Raw genomic sequence first — 27,528 nt, 5'->3', positions numbered from 1 at the left:
ACTTGATGATAACTGGACCTTGACAGGGGGTGTCTTTTAATCACTGTGGGACTTCCTCGACAGGCTGACAATGGTGTAACATGCCTCACCCATGATGACTGTATTGTATTGTATGCAGTATTTATTAAGTCCAAGATCTATCGCCAGAAGGCATCTGGGCTCTGGCAAGTAAAAGCAGAGAGAAACAAAGCTCAAGAACCCAAAAACTAAAACAGATAAGTCTTCAAAGCTTTGCGAAAAAATTCACATAGTCAGAAATGTCTCGAAGTTGAGCTGTAAGAGAATTCCACAACATCGGGCATGGATAGAAAAAGAACGGCCCCCAGCCCACACTTTGCGTTAACTCAGGATCCCCAATAGAAGTTGTACAGAGGATTTTCGGGGTCTCAAAGAAGTATGTCGAGCCAATTTGGATAGAAGATAAAGTGCCCACATCTAATGGATCGCACAGTGAGCAATGCATAGGACTTTGAAGTCAAACCGGCGTTTCACAGGAAGCCAATGAAGTTGCTGAAGTAAGGAAGAAGAATGGGCCAGCCTTCGCGCACCCAGGGCAAGGCGCGCAGCCAAATTCTGTAAAATCTGTAGACGCTGCATTAAATACTCAGGCTGGCCTATAAAGATATCATTGCAATAATCCAGAGAGCCCATAATGGATGAGTCACAACTGTAGAATGAAGCTCCACCAGAAAGAAAGGAAGAATCTTCTTTTGAATGTATCAGTTTAAGGAAGTCAATCAAACAAATTGAAGACATCTGGGCTTCCCTAGAGTCTGAGGGTAAATGTTTGATCCCAAGAATCAGAAAAAAGACGCATTAGGAGTAGGGCAAGAGCCCCAAGAATCAGGATAGTACTCTGCATTCTAGGATTCATAGGGAGTATATTAACCAAGAAGCAAGATCTCCGTTGTGTCCCCATTTAGCTTTAAAACACTTCTTGACATCCGGTCTCCTATAGACATCAAAAAAGTTCTCAGTTTAGATGGGGGATCCGACTTAGGTGCACCCAGACGGAATAGAATGTGAGAGTTATTGGCGTATGTGTAAAAACACACATCCTGTCTCTCAATGAGGGCAGCAAGGATGCAGAGATATACATTGAAAAGAAGGGGAGAAAGGGAGGACCCTTGAGGAACACCAGAAGTCAGGGTTGTGGGGGAGAGGAGCAAAAAGGAAAAAGAGACATTGATTGAGTGCTGTCTATAAGAAAAGAAGACAACCAGGCTAAGGGCCAGACATACCAGACCCTTTAAGACGATGGAGTAGGATGTCCTGATCAATGGTATCAAAGGCAGCAGAAAGGACTAGGAGGATCAATACTCTGGCCTCACCGTGGTCCTGACACAAACCCATGTCATTAAAAATGGTGATCATAAACAATTCTTTGCCCATCCAGGGCCTGAAACCAGATTGGGGTGGTAGTTAGTGACAGACGTTTGATCCAAATTAAGATTTGGCAAATGATAGAGACTGATGATAGATGGCGGCGACTCTCTGGAAAGTGCGAGGTCCAATGCTGGTTGTTCTATTGATGCCTGCAACTATGCCTCCTCTTTCTTCAATGATGGTGGCATCGACAACGGGTTCCTTTTCTTCCAAGGTGGATTTACTCGACCCCCCCAACCCATGGTTTAAGTGGGGTAATGGTCCCTTTTTCAAACCCACATTCTGTGGCTTGTCTTGGGGCACTTTTTGGGGCACCATTTATAGCAATCATAGTCCTAGATGTGTTCCTTATTTCAGCATTAGGTCTAGTCCAAAATATTGCCAAACATGCACATGGCCTTTGCATACATGTTTTCCTACCATCTATCCCGACCTGCTTCAGCATTTTGGAAATCACATAGATGGCAATACATACATACACCCCTGACTCCAAGGTAATTAATTATTTTTTTCCTCTGAAAATCTCTCCCCTTCTACCTTCACCAGATAAACTATAAAAATGCCTTTCAACAGTAATGATAGAAGTGATGGTTCAACAGGTATTGGCAAGAAGCTCAGCTGGCAACAAGAAGCTTAGCTGGCATGACATTATGACTGTTGTTTGCACTGGCACTTTCTTGGTATACCCTACATTTATGTCTGATGGATAGAGAAGGTGTGAATTGAGCTTCAGCTAGCAAGTCGCTCTCCGGAAGCTGACCTAACCAGGAGTTTTGTTAGCCACTGATCTGCACAGCCCAGGAAATGTTCCTTAATTGCTGCTACCTTTCTCTCTTTCCTGTGGTTGCAAGACACATTCCTTACCTTTACTGTTTGAGTGAGCTCCCACAACAGTTCAAGCCTATTTCCATGAAAAAATTAATGCACTTAGTCTTGGCACTGACCCCGCCACTCAGATGAAGTCATGGGAACCGCTTCCCAGAGGACCCTACACAATGCAGCTGCCATCATCAATGGCCCGGAACCACAACACCAATCAATTATTGCTTCAGCCTGCACTGCTCCAGTCCTTTGCATTCAGGTGAGGAGTACTAGAGGCATAAAGGGTGAATATGGCAGGTTCCAACAATAGCTGCACGTGCCTGCTTGATAGTTGCTCCTCAGTCATCGTGTGTGTGTGTATGTGTGTCTGTGTGTCTGTGCGTGTGTGTACATGCACCCGTTGCTGCAGCTTGGTCAAAGGCAGACAGGCACTGTGTATCTGGGCAACATCCTGACAAAGAGGCCTCATATTTTAAATACCAACCAAGGTTTTCCGATTTGTGTGGGAGATTCCTGATTTTCAGCCAAAAAAGTCGAGATTTTACAAATCTTTAACTCTCTCACAAAAATGAACTCTCATCCAATGCAGGTCAACATAATGACAACAAATGAACTCTTCTCAAATGTTGGACGGTATGTTTACAGACAAGCAACATGTTCCATGAAGCCTCTATGTATTGGGTTCTTTCCCTTGCACCAGGTGTGTGCCTACTCAGTGCAGTGATCCAATTACAGGGAGTTACAATGCTAAAGTTGAACATTTAAAAAAACATGTTAAGGAATGCCAGGAAATCGATTGTAGATCCATTCATTGAGTGCTGCACTGGCAGCAACAGGTCACTCCGGTTACATGTGATTATGTGGAATCACAAAATAACTAATCCAATCACAACTAATACCAAAATACACTCCTTTTTTGTTGTTTTGGGGTACTGGTGTCCCCTGCAAAGCCCCTCTTTGTTGTTCCTAATACTTTTCTCCCACCCCCAAAACCACTATTCCCACTCCCAACTCCATTTTTCGGTTTTTCCCAAATCAGTTATTTTGGGATTAGGTTTTTTGGATTTCCTGTAATTGGATTAGTTATTTTGGATTTCTTGTAATTGGATTAGTTATTTTGGATTTCTTGTAATTGGATTAGTTATTTTGGATTTCTTGTAATTGGATTAGTTATTTTGGATTTCCTGTAATTGGATTAGTTATTTTGTGATTCCACATAACCACTGCATACCGGTAATTCCCAGCCAACTAATTACAGCTGTGCTACTTCACTATCCAAAGTCCTACCACTGTCACTGGTGGCCACACAGTTCCTGTACAGTATGGCCACTGGGCTTTAATAAATGTTTATAAAGTGGTTTCACAGTGACCTATGTAGCCCAAGTGATTTGATTGTATCCACTTACTGCCATTGCAATAGTAGATATCAAAGGACGAGGACAGGCATCTTAAGTATTAAACCCCACCCTCAAAAGTACAACTTCATCACACAGAGGCCCCATAACAGCTGCAAACTTTGGAATTCTCGTTCGGCATTTGACGTCAACCAACCTCCCATCTACGTCATGGTGAAATGGGCATGTGGTATGCGCATTATTGGGCTCGGCTCCATACATTCATCCCATTCTTGACCTACTGCATTCCATGCTATTTAAATACCCATTTAGCCATGGAGCTCCTGGTTTATTAGTCAAAAAGACAAATGCTGCATCTGATTATTCTACCACTCTCACTCCAATTTGAATCAGTAGGCAGTTTGGGGTTTCCAAAACATTGTCATGTCGGTTTGGCACCCTGCACAAAATAAAGTCAGGACACTTCAAAACTAACTTCCACCCCACAATGCTCTTGCAGAACGGTAGAGGCCCGCACACTTAGTATCTTCCAGTGTGCTCTAGGCCTGGGTTTCAGTACAGCCTGATAGCTCAGTTTCCTTTCTGAAGTAAAACATTACCTGCTGCGGGAAACCATTTTGGTGGCAGCGCATCTGTGAGTGGGCTCTCTTCTTGCACGGTTCGCCATGGTGGCTCTGTCTCCTCAGTGTCTGTCTCCCCATCGGATTTCCTGTTCATCTCTGGGTTGTTGTAGTTTATATACTGGTATAATGCTCTCAAACGGGAAGGTTTCTCTGGAAATAAAGCAAAGTATATGAATTTACCAATCACTGACACAGTGAAACAAAGCACACAAACCACAACCATATACAACACTCACTACCAGTCTTTATCCCAAGCCCTAATTCACAACCTTACAAAACAGACACACCAGCAGTTGGTGCGTTGAAATTTCTGTTCACATGCATAAGGCTTTATGTGCACCTGACACGTGAATACACCAAGAAACAGTTCCATCAGAGACACATTTCTGATTGTGGCAGCTACACCATTGAAAAGCAGGTCACCAGAAGACCACAATGTGCCTTCAATGTAGATTTAACCTACTGGATGTGAAGAATACACCATGTTGGGAATTCTGGAATTCCCCTTACAAAACTCCTGCCATCTAGCCTAACTCCTGTAGACCCACTGAAAGTCCTGAAACCCCATGTGCTGCTTCTGCCAAAGGGAAAACTTGCAAAGGAAGATCAAGGAGCCAGGAATCTACTAAAGCTGGTCACAGCTGGGGAGGGCATCTGGTGGCAGAGTGCCTGAGCTGGTGCCTGAACTGTGACGCATCATTGCGACTTAAGCCCTTCGTATGCTAGCTGGTATGATCTTAATAGTGAGGTGGATGAGCTGCTGGAAAATTTGACTTGCTCTGCTGAATGGGTAAGTCAACCCCAGCCCTGACAGTCTGTGTGTTGCGGTATATGGTTACTCTTGTTACTCTTGTCAGGGACTCAACCTGAGCTGGGAAGATGCCTTGCTATGAATAGCCGCATTGTGATTAGCTCACCCCATTGTAGAGCGCCAGCATGCACAGCAGTTCGAAACAAACAACCCGACACAGGCTGCAGTCCTGCTGGTTCCTGCAATTTATTTAGTTTGGATATTACTGCTGTGGCTGCGGCGGATTCGACGATTCCTAGCTTCTGGTTGTGAGAATGTCCATGGCCGCCTAAATGCATTGCTCTCTAGGTAGTGATTCAAAGTCCGCACTTCAGTGTTCCCAAGGCTTCTCTCCCCTCACCATTGATCGGATAGGTGTTGGTCTTGGTGGGAGTCTGGGATCCTGGCATCGAATACATGTTCCTAGTGCTGACTCATTGAGTTCCAGGAACCCCATCTTCTCGCAGATACGCACCTTTTATTTTGCTGTGCCATTAATGTCTGATGCGCACATGTTGGTCGAACCTTGATACCAACTCTTCTAGGCCTATGATGCATGAATCACTGAGTGGGATGCCTTTGTGAAATTCAGATATGTTGACCGTCATCATGTAGTGGCTCTTTCACATCTGGTGAGTCTTCCCTGTCTGATGGCATTGTAGTTCTTTTAAGTTCTTCCATATGCCAATGCTTGGTTGATGATAGTAAAATACTCTTCATCATTGGCAGCAGAAGTTGTCCTTTCATCAAGGGATATCGCTTTTGGCTTGGTGTTAGCCACCATGGAGGCAACCTGATCGGCGTGCAGACTTTTCCATCTGTTTGGTGGCAGTTGGGGGGTGATGTAAAAGAAGTCCTGCCAGAGTTTTGGTGCCTGGCTCTTATGTGATATAAAATATGGACTCCTGCAGCTGCAGCTACAAGATCCACTTCTTGTTAATTGGTTGGCAACAACGTGCTGATCCATTGTCTAAGGGCACGAGGGGCTTCTGTCACTAATGGGTGTCCATACGCGTACACATGGAAATGCTTAAAAAAGCACACTACAACAATGACCTCCTTCACAATTTGTGAGTATCAAGATTCTGGTGGGGTGTGCGCACTGGTCACGTACCACACCAGGACTACTTCACCCATCTCAGTTACTTGCACAATTGCATGTTTTGGGCTGTTTTGAAATAAGCCATGGTTGTTTCAGGGCCAAGGGCGTATTTGGTAGCTTGGAATGCTTGCTGCTGGGAGTCGCCCCAGACTCGGTGTTCAGTCACGTTTGACAATTCCTCAGAAAGAACCAATGTTGCATGCCATCAGTTCCAAAAACGTGGTACTCCATGCTTAATATTTCCCACACGGGTCCCGTTGCAACAATCTGCTGATCTAAGTGTATGGTGCTGGCTTGTTTTTTGCCAGCAATTTTATGGGCAGAGTCCTTTTTGCTGATTTGTGTCCTGCAATGAATTTCCTGGCCAGAGCACTTGAGGTTAGTGTGTCTCCAACGGGTTATAATAACCACTGGTCGAGATAGAACCTTTCCATTGGTACACAATTTAAAGGAATGATTATCCTAAGTATGTAACATGTGTAAATGTCTAAAATGTCAACGTAATGGATCATTTGGGGGGTAGTGGGCTAATTATCCGGAAGTTTGCTAGTGAGTTTGTTCAGGGGATTAAGCAAATTGGTTTCTTTCTCTAGGGCTATGTCTCCTTGGTAAGGTCAACCTCCCCTCTTCCTCTACCAGATGGACCTCGTCTGCTGAACCACTCGACCCCTCGTTCACACCCTGTATATCTCTCATTTGGGGTCCCCACCCCTTCCAACTGCATCTCCTGACCCATTGAAAACATGATGGTAAAGCCCTGGCTCACCTTTGGTGGCGATCTATCCCCTTGATCTAGGTGCACCAGTCTAAGCCCCACCTTTTTTTGGCGTGTTCTCTCCTAAAGATGCAACTGCATCTCCTGACCCATTGAACACATGATGGTAAAGCCCTGGCTCACCTTTGGTGGCGATATATCCTCTTGATCTAGGTGCACCAGTCTGAGCCCCACCTTTTTTTTGGCATGTTCTCTCCTAAAGCTCTGGGGTTACCTTTGTCAACTGTTCCAAACATAGGAGCACTGTTTCCTACATGTCTACTGGTGCTGCTGCTGGACACTTTTGTTCATCACCTGGATCATCAAGCAGGGCCCTGCTACTGTTCCTCAAGCATGGATATCTTCAGTTGCTCACACTGCAGCATGTATCCAGAGCCCAGCCTGTGTCCCTGGCTAGGGACACCATAGGGATAACTTCGTCAGTATGCTGCTAACACATGCCATCCTCGTCCTCAGGTGATCATCTGTCTGGTCCCCTGATTTGATCCAGAAGCCTGATTCTGCACTTAAGCGTGGGGTCTTGTGTTACAGACCCTGCCCAGCTGGTATTTAATTGGTGACATCTCTAACTGCCGTTTCAAGACATCCATCCTGTAATCTCTTCAACAATACTTTCTTCTTTGTGTTTTTATCCCTGGAATCATCCCCTTTGGGTTTTGGTTCCAGTGTTGAGGGAGATCCTTTGCACATCCCCTGCCCATTAGGATTTGAGCCATGACTTCTCCGGCTGCTGATGTCAAAGCTCCATCTAATCTCCCCAACTGCACATCAGTGACACTTCTTGGTGACTCGTCTTTGATGACTGCACCTCATCTTTGGGATACCCTCATGCTCTTCCACCTTGATTCCAGACTGCATCTTCCATCATAGAGTTACATTGGGTCATTAAGACGCATTGGGAACCACTCAGCCAATTATAGTTGAGCTTTCTAAAGTGAAATAAACGTGCATTTGAGACGATTTGGTTGTAAAAGGGCCTTAGAGTCTCTTCTAAGGTTCTGTTAGACTTTGTATGACCTTTGAACCCTTTTGTATGCAAGACTATTTTGAAAAGTTATTGTCTGACCTGTAATGTAGTTATCTTGTTTTGCCAAACTTTTTTTTATATACAAATATTTTGATTCACATTATTATTTTTTGTATTAAGCGTTTAGCTTGAATACATCAAACCTTTCACTAAAAGGAGTTCAAATATTCCTAAAGCAGCAAATGAATGAAAAACCACGATAAAACAGATTGCACATTTACATTAGTTAATCTATCTCCCAACATTAATAAAACACAGTAGACTGCTTAAGAACCTTCAAGTAAAATCAATGGTAAATAACATTTTACATATAATTAAAACATACACATCATTACAAAAACACCACCATAGTTATTGGTCTTAATATTAATATTCAACCAAGCTTATTTACATATTGAAGGTATCCCTCCGCATTATATTTGTGAATGATAGAAATAACAAAATAATTCAATGTAAACCCGGGTAGATGATTATACTAATGTCTATTTTAAAAATCTCACTACTGAAAAAGTTAAATTCACACATTCACATATTATGTGGTCCTTTCCTTTACTGTCTAATGAAAGTGTTTATTGTACCTTTTAAGCCTCCATGTCCTTCCTAAGAGTGTGACTTTACTGCTGAGTCAGGTTACCACTTCGAGAGTCAGGCTAACACTTGAGGAAACACCTTGGTGATCATATTCATGGATTATAAATAGTAGGGCCCACAGGAGAATTCAAACATACATTTTAAGTTCAAACAGATTTTATTTTAACACAAAATTCTCCACTCCATGTAATTAGGTGCCAGGAAAGTCTTGTCAGCTGCTTCATCAGTTCAAGTCTCCTCTTTAGAAAAACAGTACACGAGATGCAGGTGTCCCACCAGACACTGATAGTCTCTATGGTTCACTCTTAAGCAGTCCACTGGTTGATCTCTGGTTGCTTTTGGGATACCACCAGCCATCTCTGATCCCTCATGAAACTGCTGTGTTTCTTACAAAAGTAGGAGAACCAGTTGTATCTTCTTCTCCACTGGTAGATACGGCCAATCAGGCTGTCTGGCCTAACTCTTTCTTCCTGCCTCTCAGCCTCTACGTGATGGTTCTCTCCTGACCTCCCGAGATCTCCCTCTTACCTCCTGGGCTCTCTCTCCAAACTCCTACTGTTGTCTCCTTCCAACAACTGCTAAGAGTTTCTCCTTCCAAATCCTCTTGTCTCCCTCCAAACACCTTCTGGTAGCTCCCTCCTACCACTTCCCACTAGTTCTCTCTGGTCACTTCCTGATGTTTCCCTCCTGCCACTTCCTGATAGCTCCCTCTTACCATCTCATGATATTTCTTCTCTGCTCTTTTTTCCAATCTTCTCTGCTCCCTCCTGTCCCTCTCCAAGCTCCTCTTCTCCTTCCAGTCTGAAACGCCAATTTGCTCCAATCTCTTACCACAAACTTCTCCAAATGCCCATAACTTCCTTTTTGAGACCTCTTGTATATAATTCCCCCGGGTTCTCCCCTTGGGCCAAGCTGGGTGTTAGGGCCTGCACTTCTGTAATGTGATCTACCTGGTGGAGTCATCACTGATTTCATGGCTGCAACCTCATCCCATGTGGCCAGGGAATGGCAGCCGCTACCGGATCCTGACCCTGGGGGGTACTATATGAAAGAGGATCACATGGGAGGAGAGAACCTCCGGGGAGATGTCCTGGCTTCATCAGGTGAGACATGGTAGCCCCCTTTTTCCTGTGGAAATGGCCCTCCCATACCTAAAAACCTCATGGCCTATTGCCGTATTTCCACTCATTCTCCTCCAAACACTAGGAACAACCTTTTTCCCAAAACGGACCTATTATCATACATCTACTCATTCTCCTCAGGAAAATAGGGACAACCTTTTGTCCTGAAGTGTAGACCAATTCCCCACCTTTGGTCTACCTTGTGAAACCTTTGAAAATACTTATTTTAAGTTGTCAGAATCAATGTGTAACAATGGACTTCATGTCCCAGAATTCTGAAAATACTGGGATGAAGAAGATCAATCAAAGAATGCAGATTGAAGCAGACCGCAATTCCAGCGAGCGCTCTAGAGTTCGCTCGCGTGCACCTGAGCCCGGTAAGTTCAAAAGACAAGTCAGAAAGTCTGCAATTTCTGCTGCTGGCGGGAGAAAGCAAAACCTCTCTGGGGGAGCCGGGAAGGAGAAAGGCGGGAGCCAGTGTAGTGGAGCTAGAAGGCTTGCTGATGAAACAAGAAGAAGCTGCTGCTCTGGGATATGCTGCAGGAACACCAAGAGCCAGTGAGGGACTCTAGGACATTTGCAAGTAGTCCACAACAGTGCTTCACGTACCGGAGCCGAGAAGGAAGGAGACCCAATCCGTTGATGCCACAAGAGATGGAGGAAAGAAGCATTTGCAGTTGCAACAATGAAACGGGCAGAAATTATTTACTGGCTGACCACAGGAGAATCCAGGAACGCCGTTCAGTGCCGATGAGTCCGCCCAAAGATAGTGGTGACCCCGGGGTGTGTCGGCGACAACGCCAGATACAGAGAATTGTATACAATATAGCAAAGAGAGAGAAAGAGAGCAAAAGGACATATTATTCAAAGGGAAAGGAATCAAGCATAGAGCCCTTACGAATATATGAATGGGTGCAATGCAAGCACATAGAAAACCTGAGTAAGATAATATATCAAGAAGATGCATTAACCAATGCAATTGATACTTAATTCTGGAAGAGGGCACATGCCCATGATTACAAGTGTGTGAGAACAAGAAGCCCTGGCAGGAGAGTATACTAGGCACCTGCAAGTGTGTGAGAACAAGAAGCCCTGGCAGGAGAGTATACTAGGCCATAACAAGAAGTGTACAAGAACCAAAGCAGTCCTGAGCGGAAATTTCAGGACTAGACAAAGGATTGTGTTAACCCGGGAGAAGAGAAAAGAGACAAAATGATAAAGTCAATCAAGTTATTTTTGTAAAGGTGACTGTTGGCCAAGAAAGACCTAGAGAACTGATACTCAACTCCTCAAGAACAAGGAATAATCCAGGGGAGGAGAACCACCCTCTGGAACAAGGCACAATGGGCCTCATTCTAGGTTTGATGGTATCCTGGAGAAAGATCTGCCAGGATACCGGCAAACAGATTTCCCTTCTACAGATTAGATGCAGGCATGGCTCTCTTTGTCTTTTTCCTTGTGTCTTTCTTCAGTGTGTCATTATTTAACAAGGCATCCCTCTTATGGCAGACGCCATGGATCACCTGTGGTCTGCCCATCCGACCCCCACCATCCCTAGCCCTGAGAGCACCCCCACTACCTCCAACGGAAGGCTCGTGGCTTCATCTTTTCGGGGTGATTCTTATGGACCGTAGCAGCAGCTGTGGACCGTGTACGTTCTGAGCAGGCTTCCAGGACTGGCCCTCTGGCCCGTAACGCACCCAGTCTATTAGATAATAAACCTGGCCTCGCTTCTGTCGTTGAGGATGTCATTAACCTTATATTCGGGGTGCCCATGTACAAGTATAGGCGGGTGTTTGTGGGTATGAATAGTGGCCCAAGCTGGTTTTACGAGGGCAACATGAAACGTGCAGTGTATTTTCATTTCAGGTGGTAGTTCTAGTCGTACAGCAACTGGATTGATGACTTCATTAATCGGGAATGGGCCTAAGTAACATGGTTGTAGTTTTCGGGGTCCCTACAGATGTATATTACGGGTGGAGAGCCACACTCTGTGTCCCTTTTGATATTGTGGACTCATGCAGCAGTGTTGGTCCACATACTGGTTACAGGCTTCTTTTACTAGTGTTAGGTTGGTTTGGAAGGGCTTTTACACCTGTTGCACGTGTGTGCTGACCTAGCAACGCGGGGAGCAACACGGGTGGTGATGACATGGCAATGGGCAAAACACGTGGGTTAAACCCGTACATACTGTAAAGAGGACTATGTTTGGTGGACGTGTGTAACGCATTATTGTATGCGCTTTTAGCTTGCCATACATTTTGGACCCAAGATGTTTCGGTGTTGGTGGCGAAGCAGCGTAAAAACTGCTCCAAGTCCTGATTTACTTTTTCTGTTTGCCTGTCTGTTTTTGGGTGGAACCCTGAGGACAAACCCACATCCATGCCCACGTCCATGCCCACTAGGGTAAAAAATGCGTGCCAAAAGCGGGACGTAAATTGAGGAACCAGATCAGTGATCATACACGTTGGTATACCGTGCAAACTGACCACATTCTGCAGAAACAATCTGGCTACTTCCCCAGCTGTAGAAACTCTTTTGCATGGAATGAAATGGCTAATTTTAGTGAAGGAATCTACGACTAGTATGGAGGTATCCTCCTGTATCAGAGGCAGATCAACAATGAGGTCCATTGTGATTGTGTGTCATGGCACTGTAGGCTTAGTCATAATAAGCTTGTGTGTTTTTGGTGATCTGCTTTGTTCCAGGCTACAGGCCTCGCTGTCTAGAGCATACCGCCTGACATCCTGAGGGAGGAAGTTTAGGCCACCACAAGTGTCATGACACGAGGTTGCTGTTTTTTTGTGACACCACTGCATAACCTTCTGCTGCAGAGCATTGATGGGCAAATATAGGGCTTGAGACTGAAAGGGAAGTCCATCGTTGAGTGTGCATTGTGGGTCTGCTTCACGCCATACGTTCAGTTCTTTGATGGTTATGGCTTTACAGACTTCTTCAAATAGGGTCCCTGAAGTAACAGTTCCAACGATCTGAGCCATGGCTATGCTAGGTTGTGGGTCAGCAGGTGGCTTTGTCTCTGTGGGTTCTGGGGAACATAAAAGGAAATCCAACTTTCGGGTGTCAGTACCGGGTCTGTATGTGACTATAAAATCAAAATCTGAAAAATAGAGAGCCCAGCGGAGCTGTCTTGGGCTTAGGGTCTTAGCGATTTTAATAAACTGAAGGTTGCCTTGATCTGTCATCACAGTTACGGTGTGGCGAGTCCCTGGGAGGTAATGACGCCACTCCTCAAATGCGGTTTTTACTACTAGCGGTTCCCTGTCAGCGATGGTATAATTGGATTCCACTGGTAGGAGCATATGAAAGTAGTATGACACAGGGTATAGTAAACCAATTTGAGGATCCCTTTGGGACAGCTAAAATTAGATATTTGTTGCTCCTCTTCATGACCCTGCATGTCATTTCTCCTTTAAATGACTTCTTAATCGCTTATACAACGACTACCCCATCCTAAGTAGTTTTGTTATTGGGGTCACCAGGTCTGAGAAGTTCTTAATTAATTGCTGATAGAACATCTTTCACAGAAACAGGTGAAGGCCAATCCAGAATGGCCCTGACCTTTCTGTGGTCCATCCGTGCTCCAGTTGGGGTAAAAAAGAAGCCAAGGAACTCTACGGTTGTGCAGTGGAATTTGCATTTCTCAAGTTTTGCGTACAAATAGTGTTCCCTTAGGCGTTGCAGCACTGCCTTAACGTGCCTTACGTGACCGTGCATGTTTTGGGAATAAATGAGAATGTCGTTTATATAGACGACCGCAAATGTGTTGAGGTATTCGCGCAAGACCTCAGATCTCTGGTTTTCTTTGGTACAACGAATAAGGGCAATGAAACCGGTGAGTTAGAATGCTGTATGAACCCATTGTGGAGGTTGGCGTTTATATATTGACCTAAGTGCTCTGTTTCTGCTTCTGACACGACTACAGGGCAGGACCGGACCCGGCTGTAGATCAATATGGTAGGCAAATGACCGATGTGGTGGCAACGTCTCAGCGGCTTGCTTGTTATTCATGATATTCGGGGGGGGCAATGTGTCATCCAAATCAGTTCCGGTTGGCTGAACGCCTACATCAGAACTAACACTGTGAAACACATGTGTGGGTTCTACTGCGGACAGTGGATCACTCGCGATTATCTGTGCACAGTGCTTTTGACAATATTTAGAGAAAAAGTCTACGGTGCCCTTGGTCCAATATATTCTGGGGTCATACTTTTTAAGCCAGGGTAGTCCCAAGAGGAGGCCGAACTGCACTGCTGCAATGAGATCAAAACTAACCTGCTCCTATTGCTTGTCTCTCCACCAGAGCACAAGCCCCTGTGTGCTGTGGGTGATTGGGCCTGACACTAGGGGTGTTCCATCCCCGGCTGTGCCTTGGTTTTGCAATATTGTAATTGTAATTGGTTATTTATAACACGCTTAATACCCAGAAGTTTCTAAGCACAGACCCAGGGTTCAAACCTGTGTTGCATCGCGTCGTCTTGCTTCCAGGGTGACCGTGTTGCCCTTGAGCTATCCTCCCAAGAGGATAGCTCAGGATATACGGGTACCTTAATCTTGGTGGCGTATGCAATATTGATAAAGTTTCGTCGTTGCTCTTGAATCGAATAACAACGTTGCTGGGAGGCTCTGGCCCAAAAAACATAGATGACCAGAAAGCACAACATGTGGTGCAAAGTTAGACACGCCTATTAACGGGGTCCCGTCACTGACTATGCTCGACTCTGTGAACCCTACAACCGTCGAGCAGAAGTGTTTCCCTGAGTTTTTGGTGTTGTTGGGTATTCTCGTACAAAGTGTCCCGTGGTGCCGCAATACATTCCGAGACTGTCCTTCCATCTCCTTTCTTTTTCCTCTTTAGTGAGAGGACCTCTATCCGATCCAATCTGCATTGGTTCATCCCCACCCTGTTTATCCGACACTGCTCATGGTTGGCGGGATTGATCAAGCCTGGCAATCAGTCGGCCGTCACCCCGTTTCCTGTCGCCATGCCTTTTCGGCTTGTCGGTGGTCCAAGCATAATGCCAGATCAATCATGGCAGAACACTTTGTGGATCGACCTGAGCAATAAGGTATTTTAAATCGTCACAGAGTCCCTGATAGAAAAGCGGCAACCTCTTCTCTCTCAGCCAATCGGTCTCTGCCACCAACCAGATAAACTGCGTAATTTAAGTCACAATCTCCTTACCTCCTTGCCTTTGCCTATGGGTTAACAATTCCCTGTCCTTAAACATAGATGCGGCCTGGTGGTTGAAAATCTTCCCAAATTCCTCATGGAACCCCTCCCAATCATACAAGATCCCATCGTCCCTTTGTACCCATGCCGCAGGATCACCACTGAGGTATGACATTGTACAGGGGGAGCCAACCCCTCCCCCCTCAACTGATATATTAAATGGTAGGTAGGTCAAATAGTTTACTCTCCTGTCCATCATTTTAGAAATCAGAATTAGATTGCCTTTATTAAAAGTAAAAAGTACATTAGAAATGGGGATCACTGCGCACAGTGTCAGATAAATATGTATTTTAAAATGGATACTCAAATGCAGCCTTAAGCATGGTGTGGGGAACTGAAAAGCATGCCAAGGGTTTTGAGATAAGCAAGAAGGACTGACGCACAGATTTTGGCAGCATCTTGTAACAAGATACGAGGTTTGGTAGGTTGAAAATGGAATTGGCATAGAAATCAGACAAGAATGAGATAAGGCTATGCAATTAATAGAAGCTTCTGACACATTTATCTATGTTCTTGGGTTCTTGTGGAGAAAGTGTATAAGGTGTGTCATCTAAATTAGTTTCAAAGCTCAGCTGTATTATTTGGCACCATAAAATAAGACGATATATTGGGCCTCATTACAAGAAGTGCGGAATGCGTTTAACGGCACCGGTAATGGAGCCGGCGCTGTTAAACGCATTCTGCACTATTACGAGGTCCCCTCGCGGGACCCGCTCTGGACGTCTGGTTTATCCAGAGCGGGTCCCGCGAGGGTACCAGGGAGCTAACAACGGGCCCTCTTGTAATGGGCCCGTTGTTAGCTCCCTCCCCATGTCCATTGAGCCCTATGGGGGCTTGAATGGGAATCGCGAAGGACCGGGCCCGGGTTCCCTGAAGGAGGAAATACCGGGCCCTCCATACTCGGAATGGCCCGGTATTTCCCCATTCAGGGAACCCGGACCCGATTTTGGAGGCAGCCATGCCCTTATTAAGGGCATGGCTGCCTCCAAAGTCACAATGAGGCCCATAGTCTCTAACGGTGTTGTGTACCAGAAAACCTGACATAACCTCAGGAAGTAGATAAGGTGCAGACATTGACACATGAAGTGTTCTTAGCAGGAGCTGAGTACTTTCATAGTTGTGTCCAGCCAAGTCTAAAATAGGCATATTCATTTTGTGCATCAGAGAAAAATTGTGGATGCCAGTTATGCTAATATAAAATTGTTGTACACATGTGATAAAGTTATCCAATGGTAATGAAGGGATGTTTGCCCTTCAATTAACTTGGCCTAGCCTATCAAAGCCTACCATTTTACAAGGTGCTAATTTGCATACAAATGTTGCATAATCTTGGAAAATCTATAAAGATAGGTTGAATGCAGACATGCATTGAGTGTGATGCAGACATGCATTGAGTGTGCTTTTTTTATTGATGATTAAAGAGACGTTTTTATCTTCCAGGTGTCTGTTTTTTCCCTGTCTCTGCCTGATGGATGGGAGCATGAGAATCCATTGATGTCTGATGGAGGCGTGGGGTCTGTGGGGGTAGGACTCCCTGGACAAAATAACTAATGCCATCCAGGATTGTGTGGCTCTAAACGCTGCTGGTTTGGTAAGGAAATGGAGACGGCACTGGGTAATAAATGTCAGATAATTTTGAGGGTCTCCTTCCTGTATAATGCTAAAGTGGGGCCAGTGGGACTACTGCCTCAGGGGTTACCTGGACTTGGATGGGAACTGGGGTTGACACCGCAAGTGGGCCTGGTAATGGGGATGCTTGTGCTGTCAAACTGCTCACCTGATTAGCTAAAGAGGCATAATCCTGCCTCATCGCAGCCAGCTCACTACGGAGGTCCTGGAGGACCCTAGCAATCTCCTCCATAGTGTAGGTGAGTAGTACTACTCAGGTGCTTAATTATACGTTGGTTTACACTTCTGACAGGGCTCCATGGCTTACACTGCACAGGAGTAGCTCGAACCAACCACCCCCACTACGGTTTTGGAATTGTTTTAACACAGGGCACCACAACCTCAGCGGGGAAAGAGGGTTATGGTCATGTTGGCTAGATAGGGAAGGCAAAGTAGGGTAACCAGTAAAAGGATTAGGGAGATGTTATGGGTGGGTATGAGCGACTTGAAAGGAAAGGTGCGCAAAGCCACTGCACACGTTCCTGGTATGCGCTTGCTTATAGCCCATAGGGCACACACTCGCACTCTGTGGGCACACTCTTACACATAAACACTTACACTATGGTATAACAATCCTACTATAACAATCCTCCAATGCTATCAATGATGTAACCAATGATGGTTGAGTAAGTACAAGACATATTTGCAGGCATGTACAAGGTATACATGAATTAGGTATGCACTTAGCATGCTTAGTTGTTCACTCAGAGTGTCCCTCGTTTTCTCCTGCAAGCATAGCATGCCCTCTCAGTTTGTGCAGTGCAGCGGTAGCAGTTTGAATGCTGCAAAAAAGGCACTACAATTAGTGCTACAATTAGTGCACATTCTATGATTTCCCTCAATGCTGCACGTGGCTGCACAACATGTGCGGGTTCATGCACTATGCACATGCAGTGAGTCACCGCCTTAATGTTCTCCATGATTCGTGGCTATACAGCATGTGTTAGTTTCATGCTTGGGGCACAATGCGGTTAGTGTTCGCTTTAGGTAATCTTCGTTAGGCGTGGCGCGGGTCGCTATCTGGGTTAATTATGCATGGGTTTCTTAGCATGCCTGGTTCCTACTGGGCGCGTTGCGTGATCACTGAGCTTTCACAGAGGCAGTGGTAGGGTGATCTGGTGGGGCTACACCCCCTGCGCATCTCCTTGCTTCCCCAGAGCGAGCATAGCGCTGCAGCACTTACCTTTATGGAACGTGGGGCTGGCTTGGTCCCTCGTGTTTATGGGCAGTGCCGGAGCTCCCTGAGAAAACATCTTCTCCACTGGATTTCTCAAGTGCAAGCCCGGAGCTTGTGTTTTGGAGCATGTGTTTCAGCGTGCCTTTCCCAATATGGCATCCTGGTAGTTTTTAACCCAAGCGTTACGTTACGTTATCAACATTTATAGCACGCACAGTCACCCAAGGGCATCATGGCGTGAGGACAACACATGGAAATACTAATGGGTAGCAGCAGTCCAAAAGAGACGAGTTTTCAGAAGACGACGAAATTGGAGGTGAATCTCAACACGTCTAAGGGTAACAGGCAGCTCATTCCACAGTTTGGCAGCGGCAACAGAGAAAGCCCGCCCACCAATCCTAGCGAAGTGAAACCTCGGAGTAGTCACTAGGAGAGCGTTTATAGAGCGAAGAGTGTAGCCCGGAACATAGGGTACACATTTTTCACTAAGCTAATCAGCTCCCTGACCATAGAATGCTCTGTGTACCAAACAGAGGGATTTAAAGTCAATCCCCTTAGTGACAGGGAGCCAGTGCAGGGAGTGGAGTACTGGACTAATATGAGCATGGTGGGGAGTGGATGTGGCCACCCTAGCCGCGAGGTACTGGAGGAGCTGCAACCTGTGAATCAGCCCCATAGGTTGTGCCAGAAACAAGACATTACTATAGTCGATACGAATAAGTACATCAGAAGCTATCAACGACGGATGCAGATGGGCAGGGAGAAAAAGCAAAATCCTGATAAGTACCCGTAGAAGGAAATGGCCAGTTTTACAGACAGCACTGACTTGAGCTGACATAGACAGCGAAGCAGACAGTTATACTCCAAGATGTTTTTACCCGCGACACAGAAGCAGGAACAACACTCAAAAGCAGTGGGCCATAGAGATGACAATCAAAGTTCACTGTCAGCCGAGAACCCTACCACCAGGACCTCCGTCTTGTCCCTGTTGAGCTTCATCCAGTTTCTGCCCATCCACTTCCCCACGGCCGCCAGGCAGTCACACAGCCGTCCCGACACCTCAGAGTGGTCCAGGTCTAAACAGACAAGAATATGGGTGTCGGCATAGGAATAGCAGGTGCTCCTGGGTACTGTAGTTTTAGAAGCGGTTTTCCTGCTATGAGGGCAGAGGAGGTTTTTGTCCTTGCATGCAAATGCTGCCTATACAAATTAGATGCAGGCATGGCTCTGTGTCATTTTCCTTGTGTCTTTCTTCAGTGTGCCATTATTTAACACAACATCCCTCTTATGGCAGATGCCATGGATCACCTGTGGTCTGCCCCTCACACCCCATCATCCCTAGCCCTGACACCATATATTGCTCTTTGTAGGGAGTTCCTGGTAGGAATTGGAGTCCTTGTCCCCTAGAGGGGAGTCACTCCAAGTGAGGTCCCACTTTCAGAGTCTAACAAGATCAAGTGGACCCCACCAACCGATGGGCCCATCAATAATCTGAATCACTTACTTTTCCATCAACTACTCCTTATAGTGCTAGTTTTTAGTCAAGCCTCCATTTTGAAAATGGACACCTTTGGGGTTGGACAAAGGGCCGCTCTTTCCCAACAGCATAACAGTGGTGAGCAATCCATCTTCTATATCATTCTGAGGAACTACATAGTTCTGCAATTGGAATGTCTGGCCATAAAGTGGGCTCTTTGAGCCGTAAGATATTACTTGATAGGGCAGACACCTATTTTTATAATGGATCATGCCCCTCATTTAGTTGGCTCAGAAAAAGAACATCAAGGTAAGAGTTCTTCAGTGGTTCTTGGCTATTTATGCTTACTTGTAGTTTATCAAGTGGGGCGTCTACAAATCAATGCCAGCACCCCATAAATAATCCAGGAGGGAGCCCAGAAGCAAGGGGAGAGATATGTCATCTCAACTCTCCTCCACCCACAATCTACCAGACCTTTCTGCAGCCTGTGACACTGTTGAACATCCTTCCCTCCCATGACTAACCAAACACATAACTTTACTGGGTGTTCTATCTGGATTAGCGAGAAATATTTGAATGCGAAATGACAGACGGAAAAAAACGAGTTATTTTTTCAAAGATAACTTTCGGTTTTGTCTCCCACTGACATTTCGGACCCCCCCTTACTCCCTTAGTTGTTCTGCCGCCTCCGCAAACCCCCTGCAACGCTGGTTCCCTTCACGCACATGGAAGGGAACTGGTGCTGCAGGGTCCTTTCTTTTTTTTTTCTTCTTCCTTGTCCCCCACTTCCCTTTTTACGGAAGCGGGGGACCCCCTGCAATTCCCAAGGCACGGAATGTCGTTCAAGGGGAGCGGGGGACACCCCTGCAACTCCCGCTCCCCTTGATCGACATTTTCGGAATTCGTTTTTTCCCCATGCTATTTTCAGCATGTTCTCCCTTTCGTTTTGTTGTCTTCGTTTTTTCTATCTGGCTGCCCAATCTCCATTTCATGAAAATCTCCTACCCTACACCCCTCCCAGTGGGCTTTCCCCAACAGTTAGTCCTAGGCCCACTTCTATCACTCTTCACACCTCCTCAACGGGAAAACTAATTTGTTCTCTTGGCTTTAGCTATAACTCTTTGCAGAAGGTGCCCAGACCTTCCTCTTTCCCCTACTTCACGCCTAATTGGTATCTGAGCCTACATGGCGTGTATGCTGCCGTACGCTTCACTCCTCTAAGACGAAAGTCATCTTTCTCCCTGCCTTCAATGACAACCCCACTCTCCCTTCTCTTATCTCCTTTGCACCAGACTGCCTCACTTTTTTCCCATGGCTCACATCCTTGACGCCTGCTTTGATACAGACATGTAACTATTCCAGTACATCACTGCCTCTATAGTCAGCCTCAGCCTCCTAAACATCAGAAAAAAAACAGCACTTCACATGCACGCTACTAAACCACTTATTTCAACCCTAGTGCCAACTGGACTGAACTGCTGGACAAGCTTACTCCTTGGTCTTCCCCTCTACTCTTTTGCTCCCCTCAACAAAGTTCTCAACAAATAGTGGAGCATATGTGAGCTGCCTTGAACATTTCTGAGATGCTCCTGAGAAAATGATTGTGAATCGCATTTGCACACGAACATCTCAAAAAGGCTCCAAGCATCTCCAGTTTTCGGCTTTGTGAATAAGGTATAAGATGCATTATCAGTTGAGTGCCCCAAGTCTGTATCAGTAGGCGACACACAAAGTAACCTATCACACAGGACTTGGTGCCTGCCAGCGGGCGGGCAGTTGGAGAGAGCGGTCTATGGCTCTGAACCATGGCGGTCCTACCTACAGTTCTTGGACTAGGGAAAAGTATTGCATACAACAAGTGAGCATCTGGAAGACCAGTATGACTTGGCCAACTTGGGCAACCATTGAACAATTTATGCTGGTGCTCCCAACAAAATATGAAAAAGGCAGCCCAAATCGGCAAACAAAAAGAATAAAGCTGCATGATATATAAACACTTCAGTATGACTGCTGCTGGACCCAGAACCAAAAAGCAGCCTTTTATGTCAAGGGGCTCCGAACCTGTGTATCTCCAGCATTACTTCACAGGGCCCCTGTCTTGGCCCTACATTGTTGCAAGGGTAATTGCTGCTCCCGAACACGTGAGCGGTACTACATTCTCAAACTTCACATGTGCCTCTAAAACGGTTTGTTGAGAGGAACCTGCAAAGGGCTCCTGCTCCAATCATACAGAAGCTTCAAGCCCACAACTGTATCTCTGTTTCTTTCCATTTGTCAGTGGGTAAACAAAAACAACGAAATTAAATTAAAAAGCACAAGGCCAATTCATAAAAGCAATGGTGGAAGGGGTACAACAATGTTAGATCACCAGGCGTTTTGTCGCTGAGTGTTTTGCTGAAAATGTTTGGCCGAAAAACCTCAATGAAAAATATGGGGGTTAGGGGCGGAGTTAAGGGTCTGTTAGGGGTAGAGGAGTGTGGGGAATAGTAACTAGATAATAGGGAAAGGTCAGATTGGTGGGGAACCCCCCCAAATATAAAAAAATAAAAATTCTATTTATTTTTTCTGCTGAAATCATTCGGCAAAAAACTCTGCGAAGGGGTATTCAAACCCAACTCTCATCACTGTTCCTCATTCAGAGGCCCATGTCCTTAACAACGGCAATCCAATGCTGTATCCAGGAAGCCCCGAGAAGCATAGATTAGCTTTAAAAAAAACCTATACATCCCCATGCGGGTGGCTCGGCCAAACCTTGCTTGTGGGCAGTGTTACACCGTGGAAAAAGTGAAAGTGAATTAGCGCCCTTATCGCCCAAAGGTCACTCGCCAAGACAACAGGCCTAATATCGGAAAAATGGGGTGCACTGTGTCGGATATTTCGTATGTCGATGACAAGTACAGTAGGTCAGAGTGGTGCTCCTGGGGCTTGTACACAGGCCTTGGGACATTCCTCCTGAATGCTGGACTGCCCTTGTGGGCAGGACAAAGACTGATATGCAAATAGATATTCCTCCTTTGTGAAAAGTACAGTGAGCAAAAAGCCATGGCCTACGGACTCTCAAAGTGGGGGGAAAAAACACAGAACAGGTTATCATGCCATGTTCTTTCTAGAGAGGGGAACATCCTACCTTTTTTGTATGTTTGCAAGGAACTTGGTGTTGGTCACCCTAAGTTACCTGAGGGGACCAAGACGTGGACCCCTTGCTCACTTTGCTCAGCGAGTCACAGCTCCACCTCACTGATGAGGCCCAACAAGGCTGAAACATGTGTCTGGGGTTGTTGTTGGTACTCTTGTTCAAATCAGGTTTGCCTGGCATTTCAGTGCTGGACTGCCCTTGTGGGCGGGACAAAGACTGATTTGCAAATGGATGTTTTCTTCATTGTGAAAAGTATAGTGAGCAAAAAGTGATGGCTGCGGACTCTCAAAGTGGGAAAAAAAAACAGAACAGGTTATCATGCCATGTTCTTTCTAGGGAGGGGCGCCAGCTACCTTTTTTGTACTTTGGATTTTACTTGTTAAAAAAGAAAAGAATGAGTTTGGACCTTGGTCCTTGAAAGCCAGCATCAAATCCAGTCAAATGACAGATACCCATGCTGCATGCCTCCACAGAGAGGTCACTGGCTGAATTAAAAGGAGGCAGAACTCCCCTATCACTTATTGGGGGAATATCTCTCCCTCTCCCTCTCCCTCTCCCTCTCATATCTCGGCATTCACAGTATCACCATTTTAGTCTCTCCAAAGAGAGGGCTCTTGTTCTGCTACGGATGCCAATCATACAATGTGTTGTAAGCCTAGCTCCCCATGTTGGTAATTTCCCATCAATGAGAAGCTCTGTACTCACTTTCCAAGCCCTGCTGTTCCGGTGGCTGAAATGGTGTAATAGTGACCGGCGGTGGCAGGATTTCGGCCACACTCTCCTTCTTTCGCTTCTTTGGCTTTTTGGGCTGCTTTGTGCTGTTGCCGGAATCCTCCACTTTCAAGATTTCGCTCTCCTCCGTCTTCGCCATTGCCTTCCTCTTGAATTCCAAGTGTTGGAACACATGCACCTCAGCATCAACCCTGATTGGAGAAGTAGAAGAGACCGCACCGTTCACAGGCATGAGTGAGTGAGTGAAAAGAGGCGTAGTGGGGAGCAAATATAATCAGCAGTGTTCAAATAGAGCACACTCAACGGCAGAAGATCACGCTAGCCAGTTTTGGGCTGAGGACCTTTTCTTTTAGGTCAGTTAGTTATATGCTTGGGTTCCTCAGTATGCCCCATGTAACTCATTCACAATACATTACTTTTAGCCTCTGTGATTGAGAAGCCAAATCCAAATAATTTTAATTCTGCAGAAAACTATTGTCAAGTGCTGGTGTACTACTTCAGTTCCACTCATGTCTGTGTATCATCCTCACATACCACTCAGGGAGATTCGTTTTAAAATAAATACACCTCATACGGGTATACAGACCTTTCTGTTACATATGCATTAAGGAATCACACATAAACAAGGACAGGTACAGGTCGTTGATTCTTAAGCTGTTTTACAAAACTAGCAATGTGTTCCCTAATGCTAACCCTAGCCGGAAGCACACCCTATCCCTCTAAGGTGTACTAGCCCTAGGTTTTGATGGCGTACCGCCTATCTAACAGGATAGAAAGAAGGGTAAACTATCCATATTGCTACAATGAAAAATGCATTTTCACTAAAAGTTTGCTAAAACTAGTGGTAGAACAGTTCACGTGGGAGTATTCAATAAATGGTGCACTGCCATGTTTTATTCACCGGCTGCAAAGTGTGTTCTACCTAACATAAGGAAATGTTCTCTTAAAAAACGAGTGTAAGAAGACACTCTCTTGTGAATGTATAATTTTATCTTTATATGTTGGCTAATTTATTTGCTTTACCAAGGTATTTCTCACAATAAAACTATAAGCGTTATTGCATTTCTACAAAGAATAATAAAAAGACACATAAAAACATAACCAATCACGTGTCATGACACTGGTCATTCGCTAATGTTATTTCCAGGCCTGTATCTCTAACTCAGATATCTGAGAAAGTACTGGTCGACTGGTTTCGATGACATTTCTATTGGGGTCATCTTCTTCAGGACCAATTTCTTTACCACAATGCGGCCAGTCAGCTACCCGTCGGATCAGTCTGACAGGAGGCAGCCCCAGAGCCATATATGGCATTTCCACCCAACAGCCACTCAGAAGGAAGGGGCAGAGCCAGGGCTTCCCAGGACGTTGGGAAACAAAGTAAAAGAGAATAGGAACCAAAAGGCCACAGTGGCCATTGCGCCGTCTATCCAGAATCCATTGATTCCTATGGCAGAGCCTGGGTGTCCCAAAAATGGAGGATACTCAGCACCACTGCCAAGTCAGCATGTAGCTGCCAACAGCCCATACCCTGCTCTGTGGGCAACACACATAAGGGGTATAAGGGTGTACCCCCACCCATGGGTGCCATAAGGGTATCTCATGGGTGTTGTTCACCAAAAGGAAAACATGAAGAGCTGCACTGCCAGATGTCTAGGCTGTGCCTCAGTGGCAGAGAAAATAGAGAAAACACACACAGAGAGGTGGTAGGCCAAGGACTATGAGGCCGTATCCCTCCATAAGGCATTTCCAGCATCACACCTATGCAGCTATCAGAAACAGGTGTGGCAGTCGCTCCAACCTAGCCACTCACAAAACCGGTCGTGCCATGGGGTAAGAATGCAGGTAATGCACCATGATCAGGCACTTTGCTTCAATCCGCAATTCCAAACATCACCACTCCACAGCTGTAGTACTAAGAGGCATTCATTTTGATAAAGGTTTTGACCAGATGGCAGTTATAGCCATGTCTGTCACTGACGACGGCAACACAAATGGATGACGAAAAGCCTATTTCGACATCAGTTTCGACAAGGTTGTCACCAAAATGCCAGCAGACTCTGGGTCAAACTACACAATCATTCTCCACAACGTTTTCTTTTCATTATTCCTGTACCATACAAAACATCTACTTAACACATACATCAATCCAGGCGATTATGAAGGATACAAAATAGACTCAACTCCTCTTCAAAGGCTGCTTAGCTGTTGGTAAAGTCCAAGTTTCTAAGAAAGGGCGTGGCTTCGTATTACTAGGAATGTGCTTCAATACCAGCTCTGAAGAACAAGTACTCACTGTTCAACATGTTTCCTGTGAGGAACCACTTCAAAAACATGGCATCATATCTTGCACATGTGCTGGAGCCAACAACCAGTATGCATACAAGATTGCACTATGTAAAGGAGCCATAGCAGTCAAATATAGAGTGTGCCCTTTACCTCTTAAGGCTAGACAGGATCCCAAGTTGCTGCTAGGCGGCCTTCTTCACAACAACATCGTTGAATCTATGGAAACCACTGAATGGCTGAGTCTGATTGCCCTAACCAGAAAACAAGATCGTCAAAGCCTCAACCTACGCACTGATCTGCACAGTTTGAACAACATCATAATAGATTTGTACTTGCTTCTTGTTGTTTTTACTGTTTATTTCAGATCAAGGATCCATAAAACATATAGAAATAAACATATAAGAAAGTACACATTGCATCAATTCAGTTGGTATATACAACTCTGTACATTCGTCCCATGCAATGCAGTACGAGCTATACATTTGCTCCCTTTCCCCACATAAACATGAGGTGGCCTCTCTGGACATTGGCTCATGATTCCATCAAGCCTTCACAGCCCTCAAAGATAATACATTTAGCAGGGCCCTAGAAAGGAAGAACCTGTGGTGCGCATCTGAAACCACTGACAGATACCCAGCAGCCCCCTCAATTGGTGCAAGAGGAAGGTATAATCTAACTTGATGTTTATGCATCATTGCATCCTCTCTGACGTTGACAAAGTGCTGCATATTCTTGTATTTCAGAATGTGCTTTGGGACCTGATGTAACAAAGCTGTATTTTCAAAGCATATCTTGAGTCCCAGTTTGCTGAGATTTAGTCAAACATAAGCAAGACAATCCACTTCATGACCACTTGAGAGCAAGATTAAATTGGAAATTATGACCTTTGTCAGGTTTGCCTCCTCATTTGCCCAGAGAGCACTTGCGTTTAAGGGCGGCGAGGTGGAATTGTACCAAGAATTGCACTTGGATTTGGGCTTCAAGCGGATCCTCATGACAGGGGCACGGACATCCAGAGTGTTAGAGATAGAGAGATGATGGTTAGAGACAGCTGGGTGTGAGTCAGCCAAAGGTGCTGGAGGAGGAGAGAAAGTAGCAGCAAAAGCTTCAACTGACACACGCTTCATGGGCCGAATGACCGAGAAGGTAGGTGGCAGTGCTGAAGTCAGCTTCACCTGCAGGGAAGAGAGAGAGAGGGATGCCCCCCAATACCTGCCTGATTTGGGATGAGGATTTTTTAATATGGTTGCCCCAGGTTATCCTGGAATTAAATTTCAAACCAAGATAGTCAAAGTTGGAACAGACTTCTAGTCTGTGGTCGTAGATTGTAACAGGGAAAAAATACATCTTTGAGGTCGCCACACACAACTAATTTTTTTTTAACGATTTACCTGTAGTCCCCTAACTTACATATTACGTTTATATTCATCAACTAGTAGTTGGGTTGATCTGAGTGTTTATGCCAAAATCACTGAGTCATCAGCATAGCTCAACAGCAGGATCCTCCTACTCCCACACCTAAGTACGCTGCACCAACAGCAACCAGACTGTTGGAAAGAGAGTTGACATACAAGTTAAAAAGAAGTGGGGCCAACCCGCACCCTTGCCAGATCCCCTTTGTAACGTTACTGCACTCAGTTAGCTCGCACACTAACCCTAACCCATAGCAAACTAAGATGTTAGTTATCATGCAGAGACTCCAGCATGGAGTGTAGTTGCTCTGGGACACCTATATCACTCAAGACCCCCAAAGGAGGTCTCTGTCCATGTGGCAAAATGCCAAGTGGACAGGGGTTCCCAGAATCTTCACATGCTTAGCCAGCAAGAGATACAAGTTCAAACCTAGGTAAATAGTACCAGTGCCCACCCTAAAGGCAAGCTCGGTGTCCGATAATACATCATTCTCTTGTACCCACTCTTCCGATCTTCAACAGGATCTATGCAAATGGTTTGGAGGTGCCATCCAATCGGGTCACTGTGCGGTACGATGTGGGGTTAGAACAGTCCCCTTTTTCATAGATTGAAACTTTTATATCTGTTTTCCAGCTACTCAGAATGTGAATGTGATCGCACAAGATCATTGTGTTTAAAGGCATGGTCTAGTAAAAATGTTTATTGTCCCTACGGGTCGGCCATGTTTTTTTAAGCCTAAGTGGCTCGATTTTAGAAAACTTTCCTATGGACCTTACCCGAGTTTTCGTCCATT

General features: G+C 45.4%; 1 protein-coding gene across 1 annotated transcript in view; it reads right to left on the bottom strand.

Annotated features, from left to right (window-relative positions):
- C1PH16orf86 (chromosome 1p C16orf86 homolog) overlaps positions 1–27,528 on the bottom strand; it is a 136,743-nt gene that overhangs the window by 19,027 nt on the left and 90,188 nt on the right. The window contains exons 3-4 of the mRNA XM_069645588.1: positions 23,007–23,224; positions 4,163–4,336 (exon numbers count right to left, since the gene is read on the bottom strand). Coding sequence (XP_069501689.1) covers positions 4,163–4,336; positions 23,007–23,224 — 392 coding nt within the window. The remainder of the gene's footprint in view (positions 1–4,162; positions 4,337–23,006; positions 23,225–27,528) is intronic.

The sequence above is a fragment of the Ambystoma mexicanum genome, chromosome 1p (genome assembly GCF_040938575.1).
Source record: "Ambystoma mexicanum isolate Mex_15411 chromosome 1p, UKY_AmexF1_1, whole genome shotgun sequence".
NCBI lineage: Eukaryota > Metazoa > Chordata > Amphibia > Caudata > Ambystomatidae > Ambystoma > Ambystoma mexicanum.
The sequence above is the reverse complement of the archived record's forward strand: the minus strand, read 5'-3'. Positions and strand labels throughout refer to the sequence as shown.